Source organism: Catharus ustulatus, chromosome 6, assembly GCF_009819885.2.
Source record: "Catharus ustulatus isolate bCatUst1 chromosome 6, bCatUst1.pri.v2, whole genome shotgun sequence".
Classification (NCBI taxonomy): domain Eukaryota; kingdom Metazoa; phylum Chordata; class Aves; order Passeriformes; family Turdidae; genus Catharus; species Catharus ustulatus.
Window position 1 is genome coordinate 8,690,042 of NC_046226.1, and position 24,531 is coordinate 8,714,572.

At 41.9% G+C, this 24,531-nt stretch overlaps 1 protein-coding gene across 1 annotated transcript in view; it reads left to right on the plus strand.

The window, feature by feature from the left end:
* Positions 1-24,531, plus strand: part of LOC116997305 (protein AHNAK2) — a 74,189-nt gene that overhangs the window by 24,692 nt on the left and 24,966 nt on the right. Inside the window, exons 2-4 of the mRNA XM_042779369.1 lie at positions 22,456-22,532; positions 23,283-23,372; positions 24,124-24,180. Coding sequence (XP_042635303.1) covers positions 22,456-22,532; positions 23,283-23,372; positions 24,124-24,180 — 224 coding nt within the window. The remainder of the gene's footprint in view (positions 1-22,455; positions 22,533-23,282; positions 23,373-24,123; positions 24,181-24,531) is intronic.

The window sequence follows — 24,531 nt, forward strand, 5'->3', positions numbered from 1 at the left end:
GCGAGTGTAAAACACTGACGGATTAGAGTAAGATTTTTTCCAGGATTCCTCACATTCAGAGACCTCAGTAATTTGAATATAAGGCAGTGTATTTGAAAGGTGTGAAATCTTATAATATGAGTAAATATTTGAGTAAATAGAGTCAATCTATTTTTTTACATCTTGCTATTTTTGCATTCCATAATGTTGCTTACATTTGGAAACAGCAAAAATGTGCCCTGAAAAACCCCAGGGTTTCCTCCTCTGGAGAAACATCTCACTATGTAGTGGGCTTTGTATTGCAGGTACAATCTGAACCAGTAAGGCTGAGAAAAGCCTCACCATTAACCTTGTCTGGAGTGAGGAGGGGACCTGGCCCTCTGCACCAGCACAGGCAGACCCAGCAAGTGCAAGCACTTGTTCTCAGGCAGTTTGCCACGTCCCTGACCCCCAGTGCACCAACAAACTGTTTTCCTGACAATACCAGCAAACAAATGCTGCCTTTTCTGCTTCCCTGAGGTGTAACTTGCAGTCTGCCCAGCAGGCTTTTCCCTCCACAGCCAAGAGGTGGAGCAGTGCTGAGCCGTGTAGGAGATTCAGGTCCCAGTGGAGCTAAGATTAAACGTGACCAAAACTAGTTTGCCATCTCTCCACATGCTGCAGGAATCAAAGCAACATCCCTGGGGCAAGGAAGATCCTTTGGATGACCCAAAGCTCCTGTCTGGGAGGGTTATGCCTGCTCCAAGGAAAATTTGCTAAATCCACTTGTTTGCTCATTTCACTCTGGATTTCAGAGTGAAGGCTGGAATTCTTTATTTCATATTGGAAAACAAAACCTCAGGCTAGGAGATGACCTTTCATGTACTAAATACTTCCTACCAACATGTTTACTTCCTGAAAGGAGGCCCTAGGTAGCCAAATAGCTGAAAGTAACTGCTGACTTATTGCAGAGAATAAGTCTGCAGTTTTCTGTCAAAGAAAGAGATGACCAAATGTGTAGTCCAGAGTGACTGAAACAAGTCAAAATATGCTGAGGGTGCTATGGCATGTAAGTAATAAATAGGCTAAGATAATTGGTAGAGGACCCATCAGTAAGGGACAGCAGCTGTGCAAGGGAGAGAGTCCCAGGTCACAGTAACCACCCAAATCCCTGCAAAATTCCATGGAGCAGGAATGCAAGTGCCTGAAGAAGAGCAGGCACCAAGTCCACTTCATCTGCCTAATAAAGATAGCAGTGTCTTCAGGGGGCAGAATTATCTGTTTTTCAGAAACACAAACAAAGAGATAAGGTTTATATGATTTCCAAACTTGCTGATAAATGCTGGAGACTCCAAAGCCACAGGAACTGCTCTTCACTGCTGGGCAAATGTTGTTTCTTCTCTGTAGTTAAGAGAACAAACACTACTTGATTCTGATAGCAGTGGTCTGTACCTGACTTTCATAGAGTCAGAGGAGCAGCTCTTATCCATGCAGCCCTCTGATTTTAAATACCTTTTACCTGCCTGCTGACGTCCCAGTTCTCTCCCCTTGATCAGTGGTCAGCCAGTCAGCACTGAAAAACAAAGGTTTCAAGCTGTACATGCTTCTTCCCATTTCCACAAGTCCTAGCTAAATAGTCTAATAAATTGTTATAGATATAAAATATTCCACCTTGAAGTGTATCCTGAAAGCTCACATACTTTATTAGTCCAAGCATCCCCACTTTTCCTATGATCCCCATTCTCCATACCAGCCATAGGAACCAAATATGATCAGGTTTCTACAGGTTCTCTCTTCGTTTTCTTGCTGTGTGATTTGCTCCAGCTCCTGGATCTTAGACTGTCAGCCAGGCACAGTGCTCTACTTTTCCCTCAAGTAAATAGATGCAGGAACTTTTCTTTCCCTTGCCTCACATCACTCTTTTTCTAATCTGAAGAATTTGCCTTAGCTCTATTACTTGGAGGAGCAAAAAAATTCTCATTTCCAAAATGAGAATTTTAGCCTGAGCAGAAGAAACTCAAAGGACATGCATGCAGGAGCAAAAATTATTAAAGTTAGCAAATGGGATTCCACACAGCAGGAATGCTTTAACTTGCATTGTATTCTGAAGGGGGGAAAATGGCTCAGTAGGACTAGGCATCGTTATCTTGAAAATTAGAGACCAGCTTTTGGTGAACCTCGAAGAAGTTAGCAGCTCTCCCTCAGATCAGAAAATCAGATAAGCATCCAAAAGATTGGGTTGCTTTTGTTTTTGTTTTTGTTTGTTTTTTGTTTTTTGTTTGTTTTTTTGTTTTTGTTTTTGTTTTTTTGCAGGAGGGTTGTTTGTTTGTTTTTCTTTAATTTGCTTGAAAACTGAGCATGGCAGGATCAGGTCAAAGGTTGGACTTTATGATCTTGGAGGTCTTTTCCACATTTAAAGATTCTCTGATTCTGGGTGTATGAGTTTATTGGAAGGTCTACAAGAATAAGATCTGTGAAACTATCATGAGAAAGCTGGTGGTTTCAATTGCTGATATTTCCTGATATGAGCTGAGCTTCCCCTATTCCTCCTTTTAAAATCAGCTGAAAGCAAATAATTTACAAGAACACAAAAATGTCGTTAAACATTCCCCAAATATTTTCATATATGTCAGAGCTGATCTATGTTTCAGTGAAAGGTTGCATTGATTTTTATATGAACTGTGTCCTCACACTCCTTAAGGCTGACTTTTTCACATAATGGGCTTGATTATGAGAAAAAAAATTGTTTGCAGAATGAATTGCTCAGCCAACTCAGTGCCTAAAGAGCGAGTAAGAGCCCATTTTGGAGGCAAACTGGGCATTTTCACGTGAGAATGACTACATGCAGCACTTGGGTTCGTGGTGATGCCATCTTGCTGCTCAGGCTTCCCATGGACAGTGAGGGGTAATATGTTCATAGGCTTTGCTGTCAGTATCCTTTTTGGGGACAGGTCTCAGACTAGAAAATGATTGACTCTGTAAGTGGTGTAAAGCAGAATTGTCACACATGGGTATTTATGAGGGGACATTCCAGTGATCGGAGCTGGATGGAGGAAGGGCCCCCACAGATCTGCTATGAAAGGAATAAATTTAGTATCTTATATCTGTGGATTATATGTTCACAGTGGATTTAACCACTGCTTCAGTCAGTCTAAAAGCAATCTGTGAATGAAAGGGTTTGGATAGAGATAGCAGGAGAAATCATGTTTTTCTTCTTGAAATTATCCCTCCTCAGAGATTAAAAAGAAGCTTTTGGATAACTGTACTGAGTTATGCCAGGAAAGCTCATCACAGAGATTAGTGCATTAACTACATAATTATAATGTATACATTGCATGCTTCACCAACCAAATATATAAACCTTATTTAGTCTAAATAAACCTTAAAGCCCAGAGAATAAGCCAAGCACTTTCAGATAAGCTCAAGCATGAATTTAATCTCTCCTTAATGTACCAGCTTTTTTCTTAGAAAGAAAACAGCGTGCTCAGTGCATGTGACAACAAATCATCCCTGGGTCTCATGGTGAGGAGATCAGAGCAGCCATCAGGAGTCCCCAAGGAGCCCAAGCAAGCTGTCCACACAACATTTTCCTGGGAGCTCTGCCCAGTGCTTCCTCCTCCTTCTCTCCCTTTCTCACTTTGCTTTTTCTACCGAGGATAAACAGCCCCACTCCTGCAGAACCGCTCACATCCCAACCTGGCCAGCCCCAGGCCATGGGACCCCTCCCAGAGACCTGGATCATCATTTCCCTTCTGCTGCTGCTGAGCACAGCAGGGCATGGGGAGGGTGAGTGGGTGCCTGAGGTATCCCTGTTCAGAGGTCAGGCTGCTCAGGGGGTATTGGAAAATACAGCATCCCAGACTGGCAGGATCTCAGCAGCAGTAGGTAGGGAGAATCTGGCAGCAGAAATGTTATTTGGAGGGCAGCAGGGTTTGTCATTCTGGAGCCAGCATGAACAGGTACATGTGTCAGCAGCATTTACTGCACATCAGTATGATGATGTCCTGGTCAACCTACGGGCTCCAGAGGATGTTGTCACACAAATTCAGAGCTCTGCCTCTCTCTTGATTAGGAAAATGCTGCAGTCCCTCTCTGTCACAGAAGCGTGGCGTTTCCAGGAGAGCAGTGCCTGGTGCAGTGGCAGGGAAGGCTGTGCAGGCAGATGGCAGAGCAGGTGGGTGCTGTTCTGCAGGCTGGGTGTTTGCAGGCAGGCAGAGGGTGCCCAGCACAATGCTAGCAGGGACATTCAGGGCACTCAGCACTGCAGGTGCACTGGAACAGAGAGGCTGAAGCACCTGAGTCAGATCAACCTGTTGGGTGGGGACCATAGTTGATGGCATGGCTTGGGTAGGAAAACCGAAAAAAAATCCCATTTCTTATTTCCAGTTTTTGGAGCTTTCTTCCTGAATAAAAGTTTAAATTCATACAGCACCCATGAAAGAAGATTGTGACAGGCCCACCTTGAAGTCCTTTGCAGCTTTCCTCTGGGATCAGTCTGCTTGGCAGAGGCAGTGTTGAGGGAAGATACCTTGGCAAAAAGGGAGATATGGGAGCAGGCAGCCCACAGCACACCCTCCTGCCACAGCCTCTGCCTCAGCAAGGCTGCCCAAAGGTGCCTGCAGACCCTTGGGATGCAGTGATGGAGTCAAAGACAACCTCAGAGCAGGGATGGAAACAAATAGCATGGAGAGAAAGCAAGTGATTTTGGATTATTTTTCAAGGGCACTGACAAAGCAGCCAGCAGGGCCACACACAGACACATCCAGCCACAGGCCAGTGAAAACCAGTGTGGGTGAGACAACCTCATGCAGCAAAATCCCCTCCTTGCCCATTTGGGCAACCACAGCACTTTGCAGCCCAGGGGAAACACCTTGTAGGAGTTTTGGCTGGTGCCACAGAGCTGTGCTGCACAGCAGCAGCAAGACACACTGTGATGTGTTTGGGGTGTTGCTGCTGACCACAGCCCCCATCATTCTCAGCTGTGCTTCATTAATTTATTTCCCCTCCTGTGTGTCTGGAGCTTATTGCTGGTTCACATCCAGTCCCTGCCCTGCTCTGAAATATGGGGATTGGAATCAGCAGATCTCCACCCTGGTGTTTGATAGGGAAGTGCTTTTGCAATGATCCCCCAAGTTGTGACATGCACTGAAAACTGGTCTTCTGCCAGCACTCCTCTGTGCAGGGAGCTGCAGCTGAGCTCAGGTGCTGCATGAACAGCTCTCCACTGTCACACTGATATTTCATGGCCTGGGCTGACAAAAGCCCCGTGACAGCACACACAGATACAGCCCATGGGCCTGGGGCTTGCATTTGCACCAGAGCCAAGGGAGAGCAAAGGAACTATAAAAAACATTATGAATATTTCCCCTCACCACAAATCCTCCTCTTTCAAATGCCCAGTAAGGGGTGTAGAGGGAGGGAAAAGCATCATCCTCCAATCCAAAACAGGAGCTGGCTGTCATACCAGCACAAACAGACCACGCCAACTCCTCCACTAGCTCTGCTCCTGCGAGGAGACAGAGATGGGCTGCGATAAGGCTTTGGCTCTCAGACACACTTGGAACCCTGGGGAAGGCCAGCCAGAGCCTGTGCATCCAGGGGAAGGGAGCTGGGACTTGCTAAATCCGCACTGACAGATTGCAGCAAGGAGCAATGTCCTTGACCTGGCTGCAATAGCTCTGAGGAGCAGGAGTGAGAGTTTCCTGCTTCGCAGGGACTTTGCAGACAGCAGTGTCTCTGACAGGAGCACAGGCTCAAATCTGTAAAATTTTGCACCAAAGTGGTGCAACCCAGCCATGTTTGTCAAGACCTGTTCTTGTCATTTATTGCTGCTGCAGTCTGAGGGCAGGTTAAGGTCCCCACCATGTTAAGTGATATGCTGTCTCCTGCCCAGGTGTGCCTCAGAGGATTTACAAGGTTTGTGTCAGGCAAGTTGGGCAAAATGGAGGTGACAGTAATGAGGAAATAGCAAAAACAGTTTAAAGAAAAAGAAGGAAGGCTTTTTGGGCTGCATTTTTGACTGTTTGTTGTCTAGAATATCTCAGAAAATGTCAATCGTAATAAAGCCCAGTTGGCTGGAGCAAAGCTGTGGATGCAGTTATCCAGCTTGTGGGATCATGCAGAGTGCTCATGGTGGAGGCACCTAATACAGGAGCATCTAAGAAGACCGTGAGCTCTTTGACCTGGCCATGTGTGGGATCTCCAGCTGCAGAGGAGCAGGAGGCTGCTGCTCTCTGACAGGAGACCTGAATGCAAAATCTGGAGGGAGTTTGTTTTCCAGTGGAGAGAAATGAGGGAGTGAAGTGTTTTAGGCAACCTGCACCTGCTGAAGTTTTTGTTCCCACTGTCATGCCCCTTGAGTATTTGGGTGAGAGGAGGATACAACATGAAATGCTGCATTTCTTTTTAACTTCTGTCCAGCTCCCCTGAAGCACCTTCAGTAGGCAGAGCAGCATGAAAGTGGAGTTATAGCAACAGCAGCACAATACCTGCAGTCCCAGCTGGGTTTGTATGATGACAGGTAGGAAAAATGGAATGGCATTCACCTTGAGGGTGAGAAAACAGGCAAATAAGAGTGTGTAACTGCTCGGAGACATGGACTTGCCGTGGGCTGACAGCAGTAAGGATGGTTTGCTGACAGGACATGAGGTATTAGATGGAAATGAGATTTACGTTGCTTTTGGAAAATATGTGAACATGGCCTACCACACAGGCACCATAGATACCTTAATGAGCAAATTTAAAATATTGATTTAAATATTCTGTTCACTAAATAAATTGATGGGAAATTAACGTCAATTAGCTATCTTATGGCAGACCTGAGGTCAAGGGTTGAATTTTCTACCTTTCAACAAAATAAAAAGGTATAGAGGCTTGTCTTAAGTTTATGCTTACAAAAAGCATGCTGTAGCTTTTTTTTGTTTGTTTTTTAATATTAGTAGATCCATTTATTCACTGCTTGATTGAGTTACTGTCATGGTTTAACTCCACCTGAGCCCCACAGAGTCATTCACTCCCTCCTGCAGTGGGATGGGGAGAGAATAGGAAAAGTGAAAAAACTCTTGGGCTTAGATAAGAACAGTTTAATAGGTAAAACAGAATCCACACACAAAAGCAAAGCAAAGCAAGGAATTAATTCACGGCTTCCCATTGGCAGGCAGGTGTTCAGCCATCCTCAGGAAATCAGGACTCCATCACAGGCACCGGGGAAGACAAATGCCATGACTCTGAATGTGTCCTCCCCCTCCTTCTTCTTCCCCCAGCTTTATATGCTGAGCAGATGCCATATGGTCTGGAATATCCTTTGGGTCAGTTGGGGTCAGCTGTCCCAGCTGTGTCCCCTCTCAGCTCCTTTTGCACCCCCACTCTGCTCAATGGTGGGGTTGCTGCGAGGAGCAGAAAAGGCCTTGACTCTGTGGAAGCACTGCTCAGCAATAACAAAAACATCCCTGAATTATCAACACTGTTTCCAGCACAAATCCAAAACACAGCCCCATACCAGCTACTATGAAAAAAAATTAACTCTACCTCAGCCAAAACCATCGCAGTCACAAAAATTGCGGTTTTGTAATTAGTGGTTCTTTGCAAAGTCATGAAATATATATATGTATACACAATGCCTATCTATATAAAAGCAGTATGTGCTTAAATGAGTTTTGCACTGATAGGCTACTTGGCAAAGAAATCACTTTTAGTTGTCCATTAGGGCTGGATTCAATAAAAATGTTGGCTGACTTTACTGCAAGCCTTGGAAACCATTGGAGTATTCAAGGCTTAGGCAGTCAGATGCCTGCTTTAATTTCTATTGACAAAGGAAAAGGAGGGATGAGTAAATGTAAAACATTTTCTTCCAGCATTGAGCTAAGGGAGGCAGCATGGTGCAGGGAGGAGGTGGAATCCAGGACATCTGGGTTGCATTTACTGCTGGCTCTGCTGCCAACTTGCTTTGTGACTTTCAGCAAGTAATTTTTTTTTTAACTTTGCTGTCTTACTTTCTGCAAGGTGGGGAAAGCTCGCCTGGTTTCACATGGTGCTGTGGGCAGGGGGAGGGATTTCCTTGGTGGCCATGACCAGGATGCTGCAGTTGCTAAGCTGGCAGATTCTCATGTGCCAGGCAGTGCTGTCTGTGTGACAGAGGGTGCAAGGGGTAGCTGTGCCTTTGGAGAACCCAAAGGGAAAGATGTTCCTGAAGTAGCACCATGCCTGCACAAACATGTGTCCATAAGTACCAGTAACCAATGCCTGCTACTACCCACCACAAAGTAATTTGGAGCTGAAGTTCGGTTGGCAACCTCTACCTATGATCTCCTTTTCAATTTTCAACAGCATTCCCAGGGAAGAGGAATTGCTTTGAGGCTAAATCACAGAGAATGAGGTGGCTATTTTTAAATGGTCTCTGTAGGTGTGCTTCCTGGACCCAAACTGTTTTCAGGTTCTCAGTGGGGAGGAAAGAAGCCTGGCAGCTCCTTATTTTTTTCTTTTTCATAAGATACATTTCTGCCAAATGTGAAGAAGTGAAAAAGCACATGAAAGCCAAGAGAGAGTCATATATGGTCCTCTGCATGGCACCACGTCTGTAGTCCAGCAGTGATGCTTGGGCTATTGCTAGAAATCTTCTGCTATCTCTTATTTGCCTTTCTCACTTCATACAACACTAGTCCTAGTGCTAGTGCTAGTGCTACTTACTGTATCCACCAATGGAGCTCATGGCTAATCTACAAAATACTTGTGTTTTTTTCTCAAAGCATTTACTCTTACAAGGTTGCAGGTGTGATTGCTGTGGGCAATGATGTGTGCTCTGCTGGATTTTGCAAGATGAAATCACCGCTGACCTCAGCCCATATCAGAGTCTGAATTACAAGATGAATGCAATGTAATGTGCCATGTATCAGTTTCAATGAGACCAAGTGGTGTCTTGCTCAAGTAGGCACAGAATGAAATATCAACACTTCAGGATTTGATCCTGTGGCATTACATGATCAGCAGCTATCATGTAAGTCCTACTGATTTTTGTAAGCTTCCATTTATGGCTGTGTCCTGATGATCCTACTGGTGGGTCAAGATGTCTTTGATGAAACCTCTTGGAAATACCTGGAACACGAGAGTTTGGGCAGACTTACCTCTCCACAAAGCTGTACATGAACTCAAGACTCTGTTGAGTATTGTACAAATGATGGAAGAACTTGTGATGAATAGTGATAATCATATGCCTTTATGCAGTGTACAAATCTGAGAATAAAATGCAGTATTCAAGTCTGGAGACAGAGTGATTAAAATCAATAGAAAACATTGATGGAGACTGATCTGATCTATACACTCTACTGCAATATTCCCCTTTATTTTTTTTAACCTATGAAGGGAAAATATTATTAAGAATATCAGGGTAACAGGAGTATAAATTTTGCCTGATATACTGTAGCTTTGTTGTATGCTGTCCTAGTTTAGGTGTCACTTCAACTGCATTGCTTTTCTCTCCTCTGCAGGGTACATAATGTATTCTTCTTCTCACAGTAACAAATTTGGCAACTAGAATCAGTAATTTGAGCTGGGGTGCAAGACACCTGGGTGTCTAGGTGGTTAATGCAGTCACATCACCTCTCTGCCTCTGCCTCCTCCTCTGTCCAGCCTCCTCCCCCTTTGGCTCTCTGTTAGTTTAACAGAAAGCCCTTTGGGGCCAGCATTGTTCTCCATTGTGTGTTTGTACAGCATAATGAGGTGTCAGTCCTGGGACAGGCTCTTGGAAACTACTAAAGCATAAATGGTAATAGAAATTAATTAAGTGAATACCCATGTCATGTCCTAGGTGTCAAGGCACGGTGTAAAAATTATCTCCAGTAAAGTGGTCTAAGTGTTTTAAAGTGTGATACAAACCTTCTCCAGACTTCAGGGGCTTAAATTCATCTCTTAGCATACAGCCAGGACTTCCTGCAAAGTTCTCTAGTCCTGCACAGACAACTTTGTGATGTGAAGTGAAAGCTCAGTTTGAATTGCCGTGGGTTAAAGGCGGTTATTCCCACAGTTCCCATTTCCTAATGTTTTCCACTTATGATGTTCGTCTCTTTCAATGTTCATAGTAACTCGTGCCAAAAAAGGTGTTTCCTATCATGTTCTCTTCACACTGTGTGTTGTGGTTTAGGGATTTTTTTAAATTCCATATTTTCAATCCCCAGAGAGCTAAGGTTAGTCATAAACATGCTTTTGGCTATCAGATTCATGTGTGGTTTGCTATAGCAACAAACAAAAGCATTAGTCAGAAACTGGCATGAAGCTATAAACACATATTTTTTTGTGATATTGCCCAGAGTTAGCTGAATTTATCTGGTACACTGTTGCCACACAACTGCATTGTATTTAGACTATAATCCTGGTTGAATAGAAACCTTGTAGAAAACCCAAATAATACATTATAGAGAAATAAACAAGTCTGTTAACTGGTGGTGTTGTCTGAAGATCATGGCCAAATTCTGCTATTGCACTGTTATAAATTCAGCTGAACACCTTCAGGACACACATTTAGATCAGAGGCTAAAATTTGAATCTGTATCTGTTGAGTAAGAGGAAAATTATAATTAAAAAAAAAATCTTGCTTTGCCTTTGCTGTTTTCACCTCCATAATTGTACTGCAGCAAAATGACTGGAGGTAGGTGTTACCAGATTGTAGATGGTGTGAGTTCACTGCCAGCACACTTGGAACACATTATCTGCAGCATGGCAGGGAGGGTGAGCATTGCTAAGGACAGTCCCTGGCTGTGCTTCCCCAGTGCTGGGAAGGTGCAGTTTGTGCAGAGCTGGTGTCTATCCAGCCACTCTGGGCACAGCAGGAGTGGCTTGTGCAGCAAGTACAGGCTTCCCTGGGGAGCTGGTTGGGTTTGTAAGGCATTCACTGAAATCCCACAGCTACACAGCTACCAGTCCCTGAGCCAGCTAGTTTAAAGGTTGCCCTGAAGGCTCTACAGAAGTGGTGATTTTTGCCTAGGCAGAGTAGGCACATTCCTGCTTTATTCCAACCATTTGTCTTCTCTTCCCTGCACCTTTTCAGGAACATGAGCCCTGCTCTGTTTTGACAGCTGCATTTAATAAAAAACATATGCATGAAAAATGTGTTTTCCAGTATCCCTGAGCTGGCACTGCTCTGCAAGGAGAACTTAAACTTCCCTAGAAATTGTTCAGATACATTTTCAGATCCCTCTCTTTGAATGTGTATGTGTGAAGTGGTCATGACCTTCCCTGCTGCAGAGGTGTGCAGAGGAACATAGCTGTAATATCCACACCTATCCAGGTGATAAGAGTAACAAATCCATCAGAACCTCCTCGTACCAACCTGTCCAGAAGTTGTTCACATGGCCAGTGGTTCCAGCTGCAGAGGATAAACCTGCAGCAGCATGTACTTTGAACATGTGTACTTGAGCCCTCTGAGAATTGGCTTTAGAAGTATAGGGATCAGGAACAAGACCTAGCACTGGTCAAGCCATGTCCAAAAACAAAGAGCTCTTTTCCTGAACTAAGCCCAGAGCACAAGGACATGCCCCTGGAAATCCTACATTTTAACCCTCACTCTGTGCTTTGCTTAGTTTTGTTGAATCTGGGTCCTACACACTTGAGACCCTGGCCCCCGTTTATTTTCAAAAACTTTTAAAATAATTTTTCCGGGTAGATTTCTCTGATGTAGAAGTGTAGAAGGACCTGTTTTTCTGTTATCAGGACTTCGGGAGGCTTTGAGCAACCTGGTCTAGTGAAACGTGTCTCTGTCCATGGCAGGGGGTTTGGAATGGGATGATCCTTAAGGTCATTTTTAGACCATTCTGTGATTCTATGATTCTGTGGCTTACTCTGCACTTACATGTGGGTTTGTCTTTGCCCTTTGCCCATCTGTCCCCTTTTGCATCGCAAGCCCTGTGCTTGATTTCTCTGAAGAGTCCTGAGTGTTTGTCTTCTAAGATCAGCAGAATGCTTTTCTTTACTCTCTTTTGGTCAAATGGGGGCAGATCTTCTTCCTGAGAGTTCAAAGTGGGATTAAGTAGTGTTCAAAGTATTTGTGATCAAGAAAGAAACAAATTCTTCTCTCAGTGGAGTTGCAGAATTCTGTCAACACTGCCCCAACACCACTATATAAAGCAAATATTTCAGTCTCTGCTAAAACCCTATTAACATTTCAGTCCATGGAGGACTTTGGGATTGCAGCATTTAAGAATGTCACAGTGAGATGGTGGTGGAGCCTTTTGTTTTAGATGGGATAATTTCATGGTAGCAATCGTTCTTTTCTGGCATTATTGACTGTAAGCTGTGCACAGTGCAAGGAATGCAAATACACCTTCCTTAGGAGAGAGCAGTGGTCTCTGTGCTGCACACAGAGCTCACAGAGAGCTCAACCTCTGTTCAGACAGCAGAGTCCTCACTGGGGCTGTGGATCAGGCAGGGTGCAAGAGAGCAAAGGTAGTAAAACACCATTGGTTTAAAAATAATCTGTGCAAAGATGCATAAAACCCTACAGATGGACTGAAGGGCATCTCCAGGTGCCTCCCACTCTTTCCTGTTGCTCAAGCTCTTCACAGTTCCACAAATCAAGGTGGTCATTGCTGTTCTTCAGAGTGAGGACAAGCCACTGGATTGTCCTCCTGTTGCACAGATTTAAATGACTCTGAAAAAGCCACCTTGCAGCAGATCTCAAAAACTGTAACTAAAGCCCCAGGATATTCATTTTCCTTATACTTTGTATTGGTATTTAAGCTGTTTTATTTCAGTGGAGCTCTTGATCTGGCTGGAAAGCAAAATGTAATTTACTCTCTCTTATTAGTCTGAATCTAGCACAGCTTTTCATCAAGAAAAACCTTACCATGTGCCTTCAAAAAGAATGCATCCTGTTTTAACTGAATTACAAAATACTTAACCTGAGTGTGAACAGACCATTATGATAACATTACTAATTTCCATTAGATATCATTATTTTCGTATTACAGAGAAGCTCTGGATGTTTGGAAATGTTTTGAGTCAGCGTTAGGGTTGATAATCAGATCCAAGAAACAGTCCTCTTAGTGCTTTCAAACAACTCCACCCATCTCAATTCATTCACCAGTTACTACATGGATGAGCCACAGTGCATTCACTTTCTCACTATTTTAGTCTTTAACCAGAAAGAAATCCAGAACTACAGTAAAGAGTCTTTAAAGAAATGGTTTCTCCCTATCATTTATACAAGTGTCTGTGAAACCTAAAACTGAAATCTATTTCCTTAACTAAACTGTGTTTTTCTCTAATCTATTAAGCAAGCATTTTGATTTGTTATTTTTGGGGTGCTAGGAGGTACAGAAATGGAAAATCCATACTGAACCATTTAAAAACCACATGCAAAGATTCAATTTTCTTTTTTCAAAAATATCATGCTACAAAATTTTATCAGTGTCAGTTTTTTCTTTTGTAAATTAATATGCACTTTAAATTCCAATACTTTTAAGTCTTAACATAATTATTTCTGATTTCAAACAATGAAAATTAAGTTAACAGAATTAATTTGTAAAAGAGGACATGCATCAAATGTCTTGTTAAGAAAATGATGGGGCAAGGTATACATCTGTTAGAGAAAGATATTCAGAAAAGAGGTAAAAGCCAATGGGCTGAAATCAAGAGACAACATTTTCAAAAAGAATTTGGTATGTGACCAATTCAATTATTTTGAAATCTGACCTTTTTGTGACTGAAACCTAAGTTTATAGTCCATTTATTCAGATTTGAATTACACTGATGTGGGCAGAACTAAGCTAATTTATTTATTTATATGACTCAATGGATTAATTTATCTGTAAATGAGATTTTACGCTTTTGTAAACCCACTGTGCATCCAGAAATAATCTCTAATTTTAAAGAGAATCTTCTTCCACACAAAAACAAGGAAAAGTGAGCTGTGCTAAATGCTATTTTGCTACTATCAGTGTTTATTGACAGAAAAGATTTTTATCTTAACAAAATAAGGGAACTGTTAACTTTATCTTTGATGTAAAATATTTTCCCATAATAATTTTCTGTCACCTTTCTCCCATATCTCTTGTATTACATATACATTAAGGAATTTAAAAGCTTAAAAGATATTTTCTTCTGTGGTGATTTACATCCAAACAAGTTGCCCAGGGAATTTTCTCTCAAACTGAAAACCTGTTTCCAAAGGCAGATATTTATATAAAAGCCCCCATAAAAGGTTGTGGGAACACTACAAGGTTTTTTTCTGCATTCCTGTTTTGACAGGGGCTGTGTCCAGCATACCAGAGAGACAGCCAAAGTAGCATCACTCCATTAATATTGCTGTATCTGCAACTTAATTATGCACTTAATTATGCACTGAATTTTATCAGTGGGATAAGGAAAAATAGAAGTCTTCTAGACCATAAGGACCTTAACACCATAAGGGATCATAATATGCACTCTTTCTCTCGATATATATATGTATGTATTTATTTATATTTATCTCCAAATAGAAAAAAATTTACTGAGCATGGATTCTGATGGCAATTTTTTTAAACAAAGTGTTTGAAGAGCATTTTTAACAGTTTGGGCTAAAAAAATCTGTTTCTAATTTGGAGTGGTAAGTGCCATTTATACAAAGCCTGCGTCAGTTTCTTTGGGCTTTTTGCAAAATGTTAACAGTTCCTCTATTCTTATCTTAAGACCTATTCTTACAGAACAAATGTACTTTCTACCAAAACCACCGAGAATTAGCATCTTTCTTCAGTGTGTCAGTACTGGGCTACCTTAAGAGACAGCTTGGGGTTACAACCACTTCTTCTGAAGAAATACTGGTTCTGTGGCCAGAGAGATTGAGTCTCCAGGGCTGCCAATCAAGCCTACGCAGGCAGAGAGATCATTTTCCATAAATGCATTCATTTGATTCATTTATAAATCTGAGCAGGGCTGTGCTTTGGCAGTGGAACAGGCAATCTGCTCTGGTAGAAGCCTGAATTCTTGGAAGGGTGAATCAGAGAGGGGAAGGAATGTGGCAAAGTTAATTTTTGTGATCTTTATGGGCCTTATCTGCAATAGGCACCCACCTGCCCGTGCTCCTAGGTGAGTCATGGTAGGAGCTGAGTTCACAGCTATCTAACAAGGAAGGCAGCAGGAATCTGCTCCTTGCTCTGAGAGGGAGCCAGATGTGCTGTGCACTCCCTTCCCAAGTCTAGCTTGTTGTATAGGTCAAGGGGTTTCTTTCAGAGGGGAGAAAACTGCAAGATGCCTGATTAATATACTGGATAACCAAATAGCTGCAGTGTAGTTCCCATTAGGGTTTCTGAAGCTGGTAAGTGAGAGCTCTGCATTTGCAACATGTTCCTGAAGCCCTTCTTAAAACTCAGATCATCCAGATGGGCAGAGACACTCCAGGAAATTTTGTTTGGGTATCCATACAACTATTTACAGCACGGTAGCAAATCAATTGCAAGTAAAACCAATATATCCCAAGAGATAAAACTGTTGAGAGCCCCAGGAGATAAAACTGTTAAGGTTCAGGGTGGATTAGACCTGTCTTTATTGCTTTGTTTGGCTATGAATTGCTAACTCACTTTCTGTCCAAAAGGGTGGTAAGCAATTTTGGTTCAGTCGAGGAGCTTGGGCACACAGAGCAACAACTGCTAAAAACTAATTCCCTTCTCTTATCATCTTTGTGAGAACATGCCCTTCAAACCTGGAAAATTATAATTACCAGAGATGGTCCCAATTCACTGCATTATCACAACATTATGCAAGAAAACACTGTACAAATTCATGCAGGAAGTAAAGCACAGACTGGAAACCCATTCTGTTACATAAAACCTGAGAAAGAGGAAAATTCCTGCCTAAGACATGCAAGACAGAGACACAGGGCAGAAAGTTACACCTACCCTCCATGCAAACAGACTAAAACTAGAGATTATACAAAACTTGTGATTCTGAGACAGAGCCATGGCCTAGGGGAAACAGCACCAAACCTCTGCTTGTCTGCTGGGTACCATGAGCATTTCTCCAGCTTCCTTTTTCACTCTGCCACTTGTAGCAGTGTTTTAGCTAGGAAGAGAAGGGATGGACCAGGAGAGCCAAATACAGCTATTAACCACTTCTGTCTGCTTTTGCTGTCACTTTTGGACATCACTCTGTTCATGTCCCTGCAATAAACTTTGGTTAAGAGCTTATTTTCAAACTCTCTGTTACTCATAGCAAGCATTATTCTGTTTCAGTAAGAGGTGAAATATTAGACTAATGAAATACTTTAGTTAATATTTTATCCTTGTAGCAGAAGAGTTACGTGGATCTGGCCAAACTACCTTTCCTATATAGCCAAGTAACCAATAAATGATAGCTAGATGAAAGTCATTAACTCAGGATCTGGGAAATTTCAGTTTGACAATTGGAAAAAAAAAAGTCCCCTGTGCTTTTCATGATAAATATGACTCAAGCTGAGAAGGTCTGTGCAGAGCCCCACTAGAGTGATTTATTTTCATGCTCGAATTGTTCTGTGGTTTCTGTTAAGTTTATCCTTAATAAAAAGGAAAGGTGGAAGAGGAAAGGTGGACCACTGTAAGCATTAAGAACTTTCTTCTGATCACCCTGACTAAAGTTTTTGCTCCTATTGTGAAATATGAACAGGAATGCTTTTAATACTTTTAAATTTGTGGGCAGAGTTTATCAATAAACACACACTCGTGGGAAAGCCATTCACTCTTCATCTGGGGGCTGTTAGTTTCTCGTTTTATGGTAATGTTTTTATCAGTTCTTTGTTGCCAGTGCTCTTACACATCTTTCCTGATATTAGTCAACATGTAGAAAATGCTCTATAAAATCCTACAGAGCTCAGTATGGTCTGCAAGGGACCTTAATTCCTTAGACATTTCCCTGCTTGGATGTACTTTGCAGAGCAGAGTACTGTTCTGTTTGATAAAAATAAGTGTTAACTTCATGGACACTCCTCTGGCTGGGCAAGGAGACTCATGATTGTAACTCACATATATATAATGTCTTCAAAAGTTTTCGAGATGAAATGATTTGAAGGCTTTTAATGAAGTGCTCTAACAGCCAACAAGGGCAGCTTAACATACCAAGGCAATGAATCAAAACATCTTGTTCATGCCTTGAATGGAAGGAAACTATTCACACACGTTGGTTATTTGGGAGTAGCTGCTCCTTTAGCACGACTCTGCTCCAAGCTTTCGGCTCCCAGGTCTGAGCTGCATTCATCAGAGCACAAGTATGCAGCCCAGGGACAGAGTGCAGCCAAGGGGCATTGCCAAACCAGCGCAGAACAAAGGCAGGAGTGTAGCTTGAGCACCGGCCCAGCTGGTTCTGATAGCATCCCGCTGATAACAAGGCCTGTTAAACTCCTTCAGCAGCAAAATCTTTATCTTCATTCCACAGAGCCCTGCTTTGTCTTCATCCCACAGAAGTGTCAGGGCTTGGTGGGAGGGTCCCTGTCCCAGCACAGAGCAGAGGGGCGATGCTGTGCTCACTCTAACACTTTCTCTGAGGCAGGCCTGCCTGCTGCACTGAGCCCTGCTCTGCTCAGAGCTGACGAGCTGCTGCTTGTACTGGGGCTGCTCTGTCTGGCTGGCAGCGGTTCAAGCGCAGTAAATGACATCTCTGCATGGAGGGGAGAGGCTGTGTCTCCGTGACAGAGTGCCCGCATGTCCCCAGGCCCTGCGCCCTGCCCGCATGCAGCGACAGCCGCAGCATTCCGGCCGTGCCCCACAGCCCTGCCCTGCAGTTGTTGTAACTCAGCCCCTGGGAGCTTGCAGGACAGTGGAATGAATCCAGGTCTCTGGAATGCACTAGGAAATCTCTGTAGAAGATGAACCTCCTGATTTTTTTTTGCTGGTGGTTTTCCCCAGCATCACTGGAGCTGTTTACTGGAAATGCTGTGAACCTTCTCAAGTCTCGAGACTGTGCGAGAGCCTGGGCTCTAAACCATGGTTTAAACTTCATGGCAGCTTTCATCAGGAGCACTGCACATGCCTAACAAGGTTTATTTGCAGACACTTTCAGATTCTTATCTTAGCAGCTGATGCTTGCAGGATCATTTCCCTCCAGCGTTGCTCGCTTGGGAGTCAGGTGAACTTACCTATCTGAAAAAGTGCTCTTGAGAGGCCAAGACAAATGCCAGCCATGTGCATAGTGTTCCTGTTATCAAGTGCTTTCCTGAACTGGGACCCACGATTTAAAATATTCTAACTATTCTGAGTATTCCCTATTTCAACTCTAAGAAGTGAATCAGAAGGGGCTGGGGGACTTCTGGGCAGCGCTGCTCAGGCGGCGGTGAGAGCTCGGAGGGAGGAAAAGGAATCCCAGTAATTGTGATACCTGCACGAGAGGGAGAACAAGCTGTGGGGGAAAAGTCACGCACACCATCCATCTGGAGAGAGGGGTGTGGTTCTAAAAACAAAAGACATTCTGGAGAAATGCATTAGCAGTTACCAGCCATTTGTGCATGAGGAATAACAGCCCCACGATAGGGGCTGGGGGCAGAGGGACAGACAGACCTGCAGGTACAGGGACTGACAGCTGCAGGAGAGGTCTGGTACCAGAGCCAGCTGAAGCTGTCCATGACAGCAGTCATGCACATCTTTTTTACAACAAAACATAAGCCCATGAGGAGGCACCATTAAAACTGCTGACCTACATGTATGAATTCTTTAGTGGGTCAAACACAGTGTCAACAATGACAATGATACTGAATTATTTCTGCTGCTGTTCGTCTTGCAATTATTCATTCCTCCTTCTCCTTATTAATAACACAAATGAGGGTATGTGTCCAGAGAGTGCTTTGCATTGTCAGAAAAGACATGATCTAAAGGTGTCCCAGCCTTGCCCACAGGTCAAGGCACAAGTTTTCTAACTGGCTATGGACTCAGAGTTATTTCCACAACACTGCACAAACAGGACTGTTACTTTCTTGTTACAGCTTAGAAATAGTAACTAGCAAATGCCAAAATCCTCATAAACAAAAGGCACAGGTTGTGACTTTAAATAACAATAAGTGAGTGAAGAACGCATAAAACTTTTCACCTGTGGACAGGTATTTATCATGGATCAGGTTTCTGTCTGTTAAGAAAAACTATTTGTTGAAGTAACATTGAAGTTGATGCAAGAAAAAGTAATATACCTAAAGTTAAGAGCAGATTACTTAAATTCACTATTCATATGCAAATATAACTTCAGTACAAAATCTTACAAAACAAAAAGCCCAAATCTAAGAATTGCAGAGACAGGGCTATAGTGTGGAAGCAGAGAAGCTAGGATGATCAGCAAAATATATTATTGTTTCTTTTATTAATATCTCCGGTATTTTCATGTATTGTTTTATTTTACTTTAAAGTATACAAATCACAGAAATTTTATATGCCAGTGTTCCAATTAAAATTAGGTTTTCTCTTTATACAATACATTAAAGCACATTTTATTTCAATTCAATGACACTGACATACTTGGACTCCATCATATTGTATGAAATGTGATTTTGGAGACTGTTGCCCACTTAATGTGAATACCAAAAAATAACCTGTTTTTATTTTTTCCTTCTGATTTTCCCCAAACAGTCCATCTGGGTTGCTAGGCTAAAGATAAAATAATTTTTGAAAAATTGCATTTCTAAAAGCAGATACACATTTCAGTCATATGATACGAAAATGATCCAGCCTATATAACTCCTACTGCTTACTTTCAAAAATTCCCTTGTTCTGAAGTCAGTCCAGTGGCTATTAGAAGTAGTCACTGATGTGAATTCCATCTTGTTTATGAAAACATTTTGAACAAAGCATTGATTGTCCAGGGTCCATAAAAAAGAGTTAAAATCTATAAAATGTTGGCATTGCTACTATTCAGGGCATGAGAATGACATGCATATAAATCATAATTTATTGGCGCAGGCTTTTCTACTCAGAAAGAAGGCTTTGCTGAAAATGTACTGTAATGCCCCTCTTTTGTAGATTACTTTTGAAAGTATTCTGAATCAGGAAATAATCAGAAGCAAATCTTAGTCTACGGTAGGAATCAAGGGCACAACAAGTCTTTAACACAACATGGGTTAACTATCGTAGAGGGCCAACCTGGGCAGAGTGTGGGGAAATCAGGGTGGATGGAAAAACCTCAGTATGAAGCTTAGGGAGGGAAGATCATCTGTGTCTGATGCCCCTCCATGAAATCTCAGCCACGTCTCTGTTTGCCCTGGGGACAGCAATATGTTGGCTGATTTTTGTAGGAAAAGACACTACTACCACAGTTTAGGAGAACATTTAGTACTTGCATTGCTTCAGCTCCAGACAACTGAAGTGTTTTACATCAGAGTAAAACAAGAGAAACTGCAGTGAACCAGCCTAAGAAGTCTCACAGATGATTCTTTCCTGTTTCTTTTCCAGTAGCAAAATTATTGGCAGCCACCAGGGATCAATGCTGCAGTTAACGTTGAAGTGTTGCACTGAACAGCAAACACTCCAGCAATCCAAGCAGTTTTCTGTTAAGTCATTCTACTGGACTGCAGAGCTTGTGGGTGGGATTCTCCCAAGTGAAAAATACGGCAATACCACAAGACTAAGTCCTTACTATTTCTTGGAATTTTAGTAACAGCCATAAAATTTATTGTTGGCACCTGAATCTCTAGAAGCACTAGACAAATTAAACAATCAAGCATCAATCTTGCAGATCTTCTCCTCATATGATGCTTATTAAAATGCATTTGGTGAAGTGCTTCATGAACGCATTCCAGAATTTTCAAGCAGAAATGCTTAAAAACAGGTTCATAAATCCATGTCTAATTTTTTTAGCAAGGTTATGCTAATTTTTCAGTTTTCTTGAGATTCTGAAAACTGCAAATGCTAGAGCTTTTGAAAAAAAAACAAACTTAATTTCAAGCAGGCCTTTCATCTGAGTTAAAATGTGTATTAAGACCATTTTCTAGAATTTGCTAGAATTGTCCATTGTAGGTGCCAGGATTAGTGTTGTGAAGGCTAAAGGAGGAATGGTCTGGCTGCCCTGATGTGTTCTGGGTTGATCCTAATTCCCTGGAGTTGGAATACTGCAGGAGAGCTGATTATGATGCTGTATATATGGCTAATGTGGATTGCCTTCTATTTTATCAAGTTTGGAAGCTTGACCCACAGACTGCTACGGGATATTCCCACTGGAAGCACACTATTTCCATTCATCTTAACAAAGTGGTCCATCACTGACCACTGGGGCATAGCTTTTTCAAAACTTTGCCTGCACTATATAATTTCATCTTCAAAAAATCAAGGAAAAAGTGAACATAGGAGATCAGAAAATTGTGAGGAATGACCAACAAAATCCCAGCCGCTTTAACAAGAGTTTGGCAGCGTGTGAAAGTCAGGGACTGCAGACATGACTAAGTCATGCCATCTTGTCTGCACACACAGCGTGTAACGTCCAGAAATCTTGTGTTCCAGCCCAAAGATTCTCCATTTAAAACAGACAATGAGTTGCACAGTTCTTCTTGTCAGTTGTTTTCTCGAGTTTTTGAGCATATTTTTAAGCCAGAGGATCCATTTAGGAGAGCCAAAACTATGTATAGTAATGGCAGTTGCAGAACTGAGTGTTGTGGAGCTAGACAGCTTGATGGCTTGGAAAAAACAAGCATGGAGACAGGAAAGAGACATAGTTATTGGGACAAGGACTTGGGCACGTGTGTGAATAGCTGCTGCATTAGGGAATGTGTTGTTCAGCCACACTGTCCTCTACTGGCTAAGCCCGGATCTCTGAAAACATGTTCCAGTTCATGCTGTTTTCATTCTTTGGTGCCCGATTTAAAGCATTTCAAGAGAATCATGCTTTCAGACAGCCCGTCTCCTTCACGTCATCTCTGTCCATCCTCAATACTTTTAAAAACTAAGAAAACAGAGTCTTTATGTCTATCAAGGTTCATGATATTGACTCTTCTGTTCTTAAGACCTTTGTCAGAAGCAAGAAAGAGTTTCAATATGGGGAATTTCAATCAATTTAATTTATTGTGAATTAGCACACTGTTAATTACTGATTCTAATATTTTAAAGAATAAAACAATTCAGGGAAAAACACTTCAGATTCCCTCTGCACACCTCTTCTTTCCTTTTTCTGGTCTCCAATCCCTCCAAGCCTTCATTGTGGGCTGCATTCAGTCCCTTTGGAAAGGTGGAGGCTCATGCAGGAGACAGGGGTCAGCAGATGACCACTGCTTTTCTTTTTCTTTCAAAGATACAGAAATACCCAGAAACTTAAAGGCTTTTGTGAAGGAGAAAAATCCCCAGACTGGAGAAGATGTTGAACTAGAAGTAAACCAGATTACAATCCCTGCCCATGGCTAGTAGGGAGAGCTAGATGATCTTTAAGGTCCCTTCCAACCCAAACCATTCTGTGATGCTAGGAATCTAAATTAAGGCAGGCCTTTCCAGTGGCCTGTGCACATCCCTTGCCATGCTGCTCCAGAGGGTTTCAGTTTGCCAGCTGACTGCTCTGTCTCGGTGTGGATCGTGCAGGCACCAACAGCCTGTGTGCTGCTTTCAGGTTCTGGACGACAGCTGACACCGGCTGAGCCCCCAGGAGATGCTGATGCTGTTGCAGATGCAGAGGATGAAGATTCTGTGAGTTTTTTAGAGTTGAATTTTTCTGTGATGACAGTTTGGCAAAATGGGATCTTAAATATTTTGTTTGTAGCTGGGTCTTGCTGGTGATTTTCCTCCCCATTAAAAATGTATTTTAGCTTGGGATTGTCCTGCCAGCTCAAAAACCAGAAAGATGTTTCAGTGTAAAGGCATCTGCTCATTGCCATGGTTCATTGGCATAAGTTTACTACCAAGACTTAGCAAACTATTACATGGTTGTTAACTGCAATAACTTTTCTTTAAGGATTTAGATAGTTTAGGTTCCCTATTGTCTGACTGAAGAAGGAAGAATGCCAAGTGCTTGTCAGCAGAAATTCCTGCTGGGACTTTTCCATGGTTTGCTTGCCTATAGAGGGCAATAAAGTTTGAAGCCATTGGATGCAAAGTTTAGGTGTGCAAATATGAACAGGGAAGGGATTTTTTTTTTTACTTTTTCAGTTATTACTAATTGATCTGTCTGTACATACAACACATAAAGAAAATCAAAATAAGCTTACCACTGTTTTTTGTGTCTCAGAACTCTGTCCCTTGTGGTTTTGAGTGCTTTAACATGAAAACTGTATTTGTTCTTGACCTTAAAAAAGAGTTACTGGTTATTTTTTATCCACCATCACTAATGAAGTATTTTTACTCAGGAGGACACTATGGATAACTAGAGAAACACTTCTAAAAATGAATCACTGTGTAATGGTGGATGTTCCTTTTCCACTGCTCATGTCTTTTCCACAGGTTAATGAAGTGGCAGTAGAAGACATTCGTCCAAGGCCACAAGGATCCTCTCCAGTTTATGAGTATCCCATAGAAGACGACTATTTAAAGGCAAGATACTGAATTTTCATGCAGGCATGGCTTTATCAAGTTGATTCAAGAGGCTTTAGCTCCCACAAGTAGCAGAGGATCAGATGTCATAGAATGGGGCATTGCTGCAGCCATATTGTCATCCTGTCACCACCGAAATTGTATCTATGTTTATTGATGGATTTGTTTTGTGCTGGACTTGCTGACCATGCTCTTGTTTCTTGGCAAGAAAATGCATTTGATTTAATTCTGTAAAGGACATTAGGCAGAGAGCATAAAGGAATTATAGTGGTTTTCCTCTTAGAATATATAACTGGCTTGAATCTAACTAATGAGTATTTCAAAATTACCTGTACCTCTTGGTTATTCCGAGTTAGAAATTTAATCAGTACAGCCATGTTAAGTAGGCAACAGTTTAAAATTCAGTAAGTAAAAAAAGAAATAAAATTGAAAGATGAACATTAGAACACAGGAAAGCTCCCAGTATCTTAAGACATTTGGTCTCTGACCAAATGCAAATTTTGGTACAATGGTCTCTGATTTAATGCAAGTTTTGGTACAATGAAGGGAGGCCTTGGCATATAATTTACTACTGGGATTAGTATAGTTTAATCATTCATGTTGTATATTGCACTTGATCCTGATTTTGCTCTCTTGCCATTAAAGTCAGCCTCATTTCTTATTCTAAACTAGGAATTTTAACTACTAACTTTTGTTGTACTTAAAAACACTATAGCTTCTGAACGTGAAATAATCAAAAATTATTTTTCAGCTTCAAGAAGAAAACAAAAAGCATTCTACAGACAGATCAAAACAGAGTCATCCACAGGTCAGTCTAAAAGCACTCTGTAGTTTTAGACAGGAGCCTAAATTGTAAATTGTACTTTTGTAAATAGCAAAGTTTGTTATAACACACAGACATGAATGGCTGGACAGAAGGAAGGACAAATGGGCAGAAAATCACTTTGGACTTGTTGTGACCAGGAACTTCATGAGTGGCCGAGTTGTGGCATAGGCATACATATTTATTTGTCCTATTTGTGGTTCTTCCATAGTTCTTTTTAGAATTCTTTCTTTAGCCTTCTCTGATTTGAGTGCAGTACAGCATTAGCTCTTAGTCTGACTTTTCTGGCCCATTGACTTTAATTTGAGTGGTTAACATCTTCACAAAAAATACAGT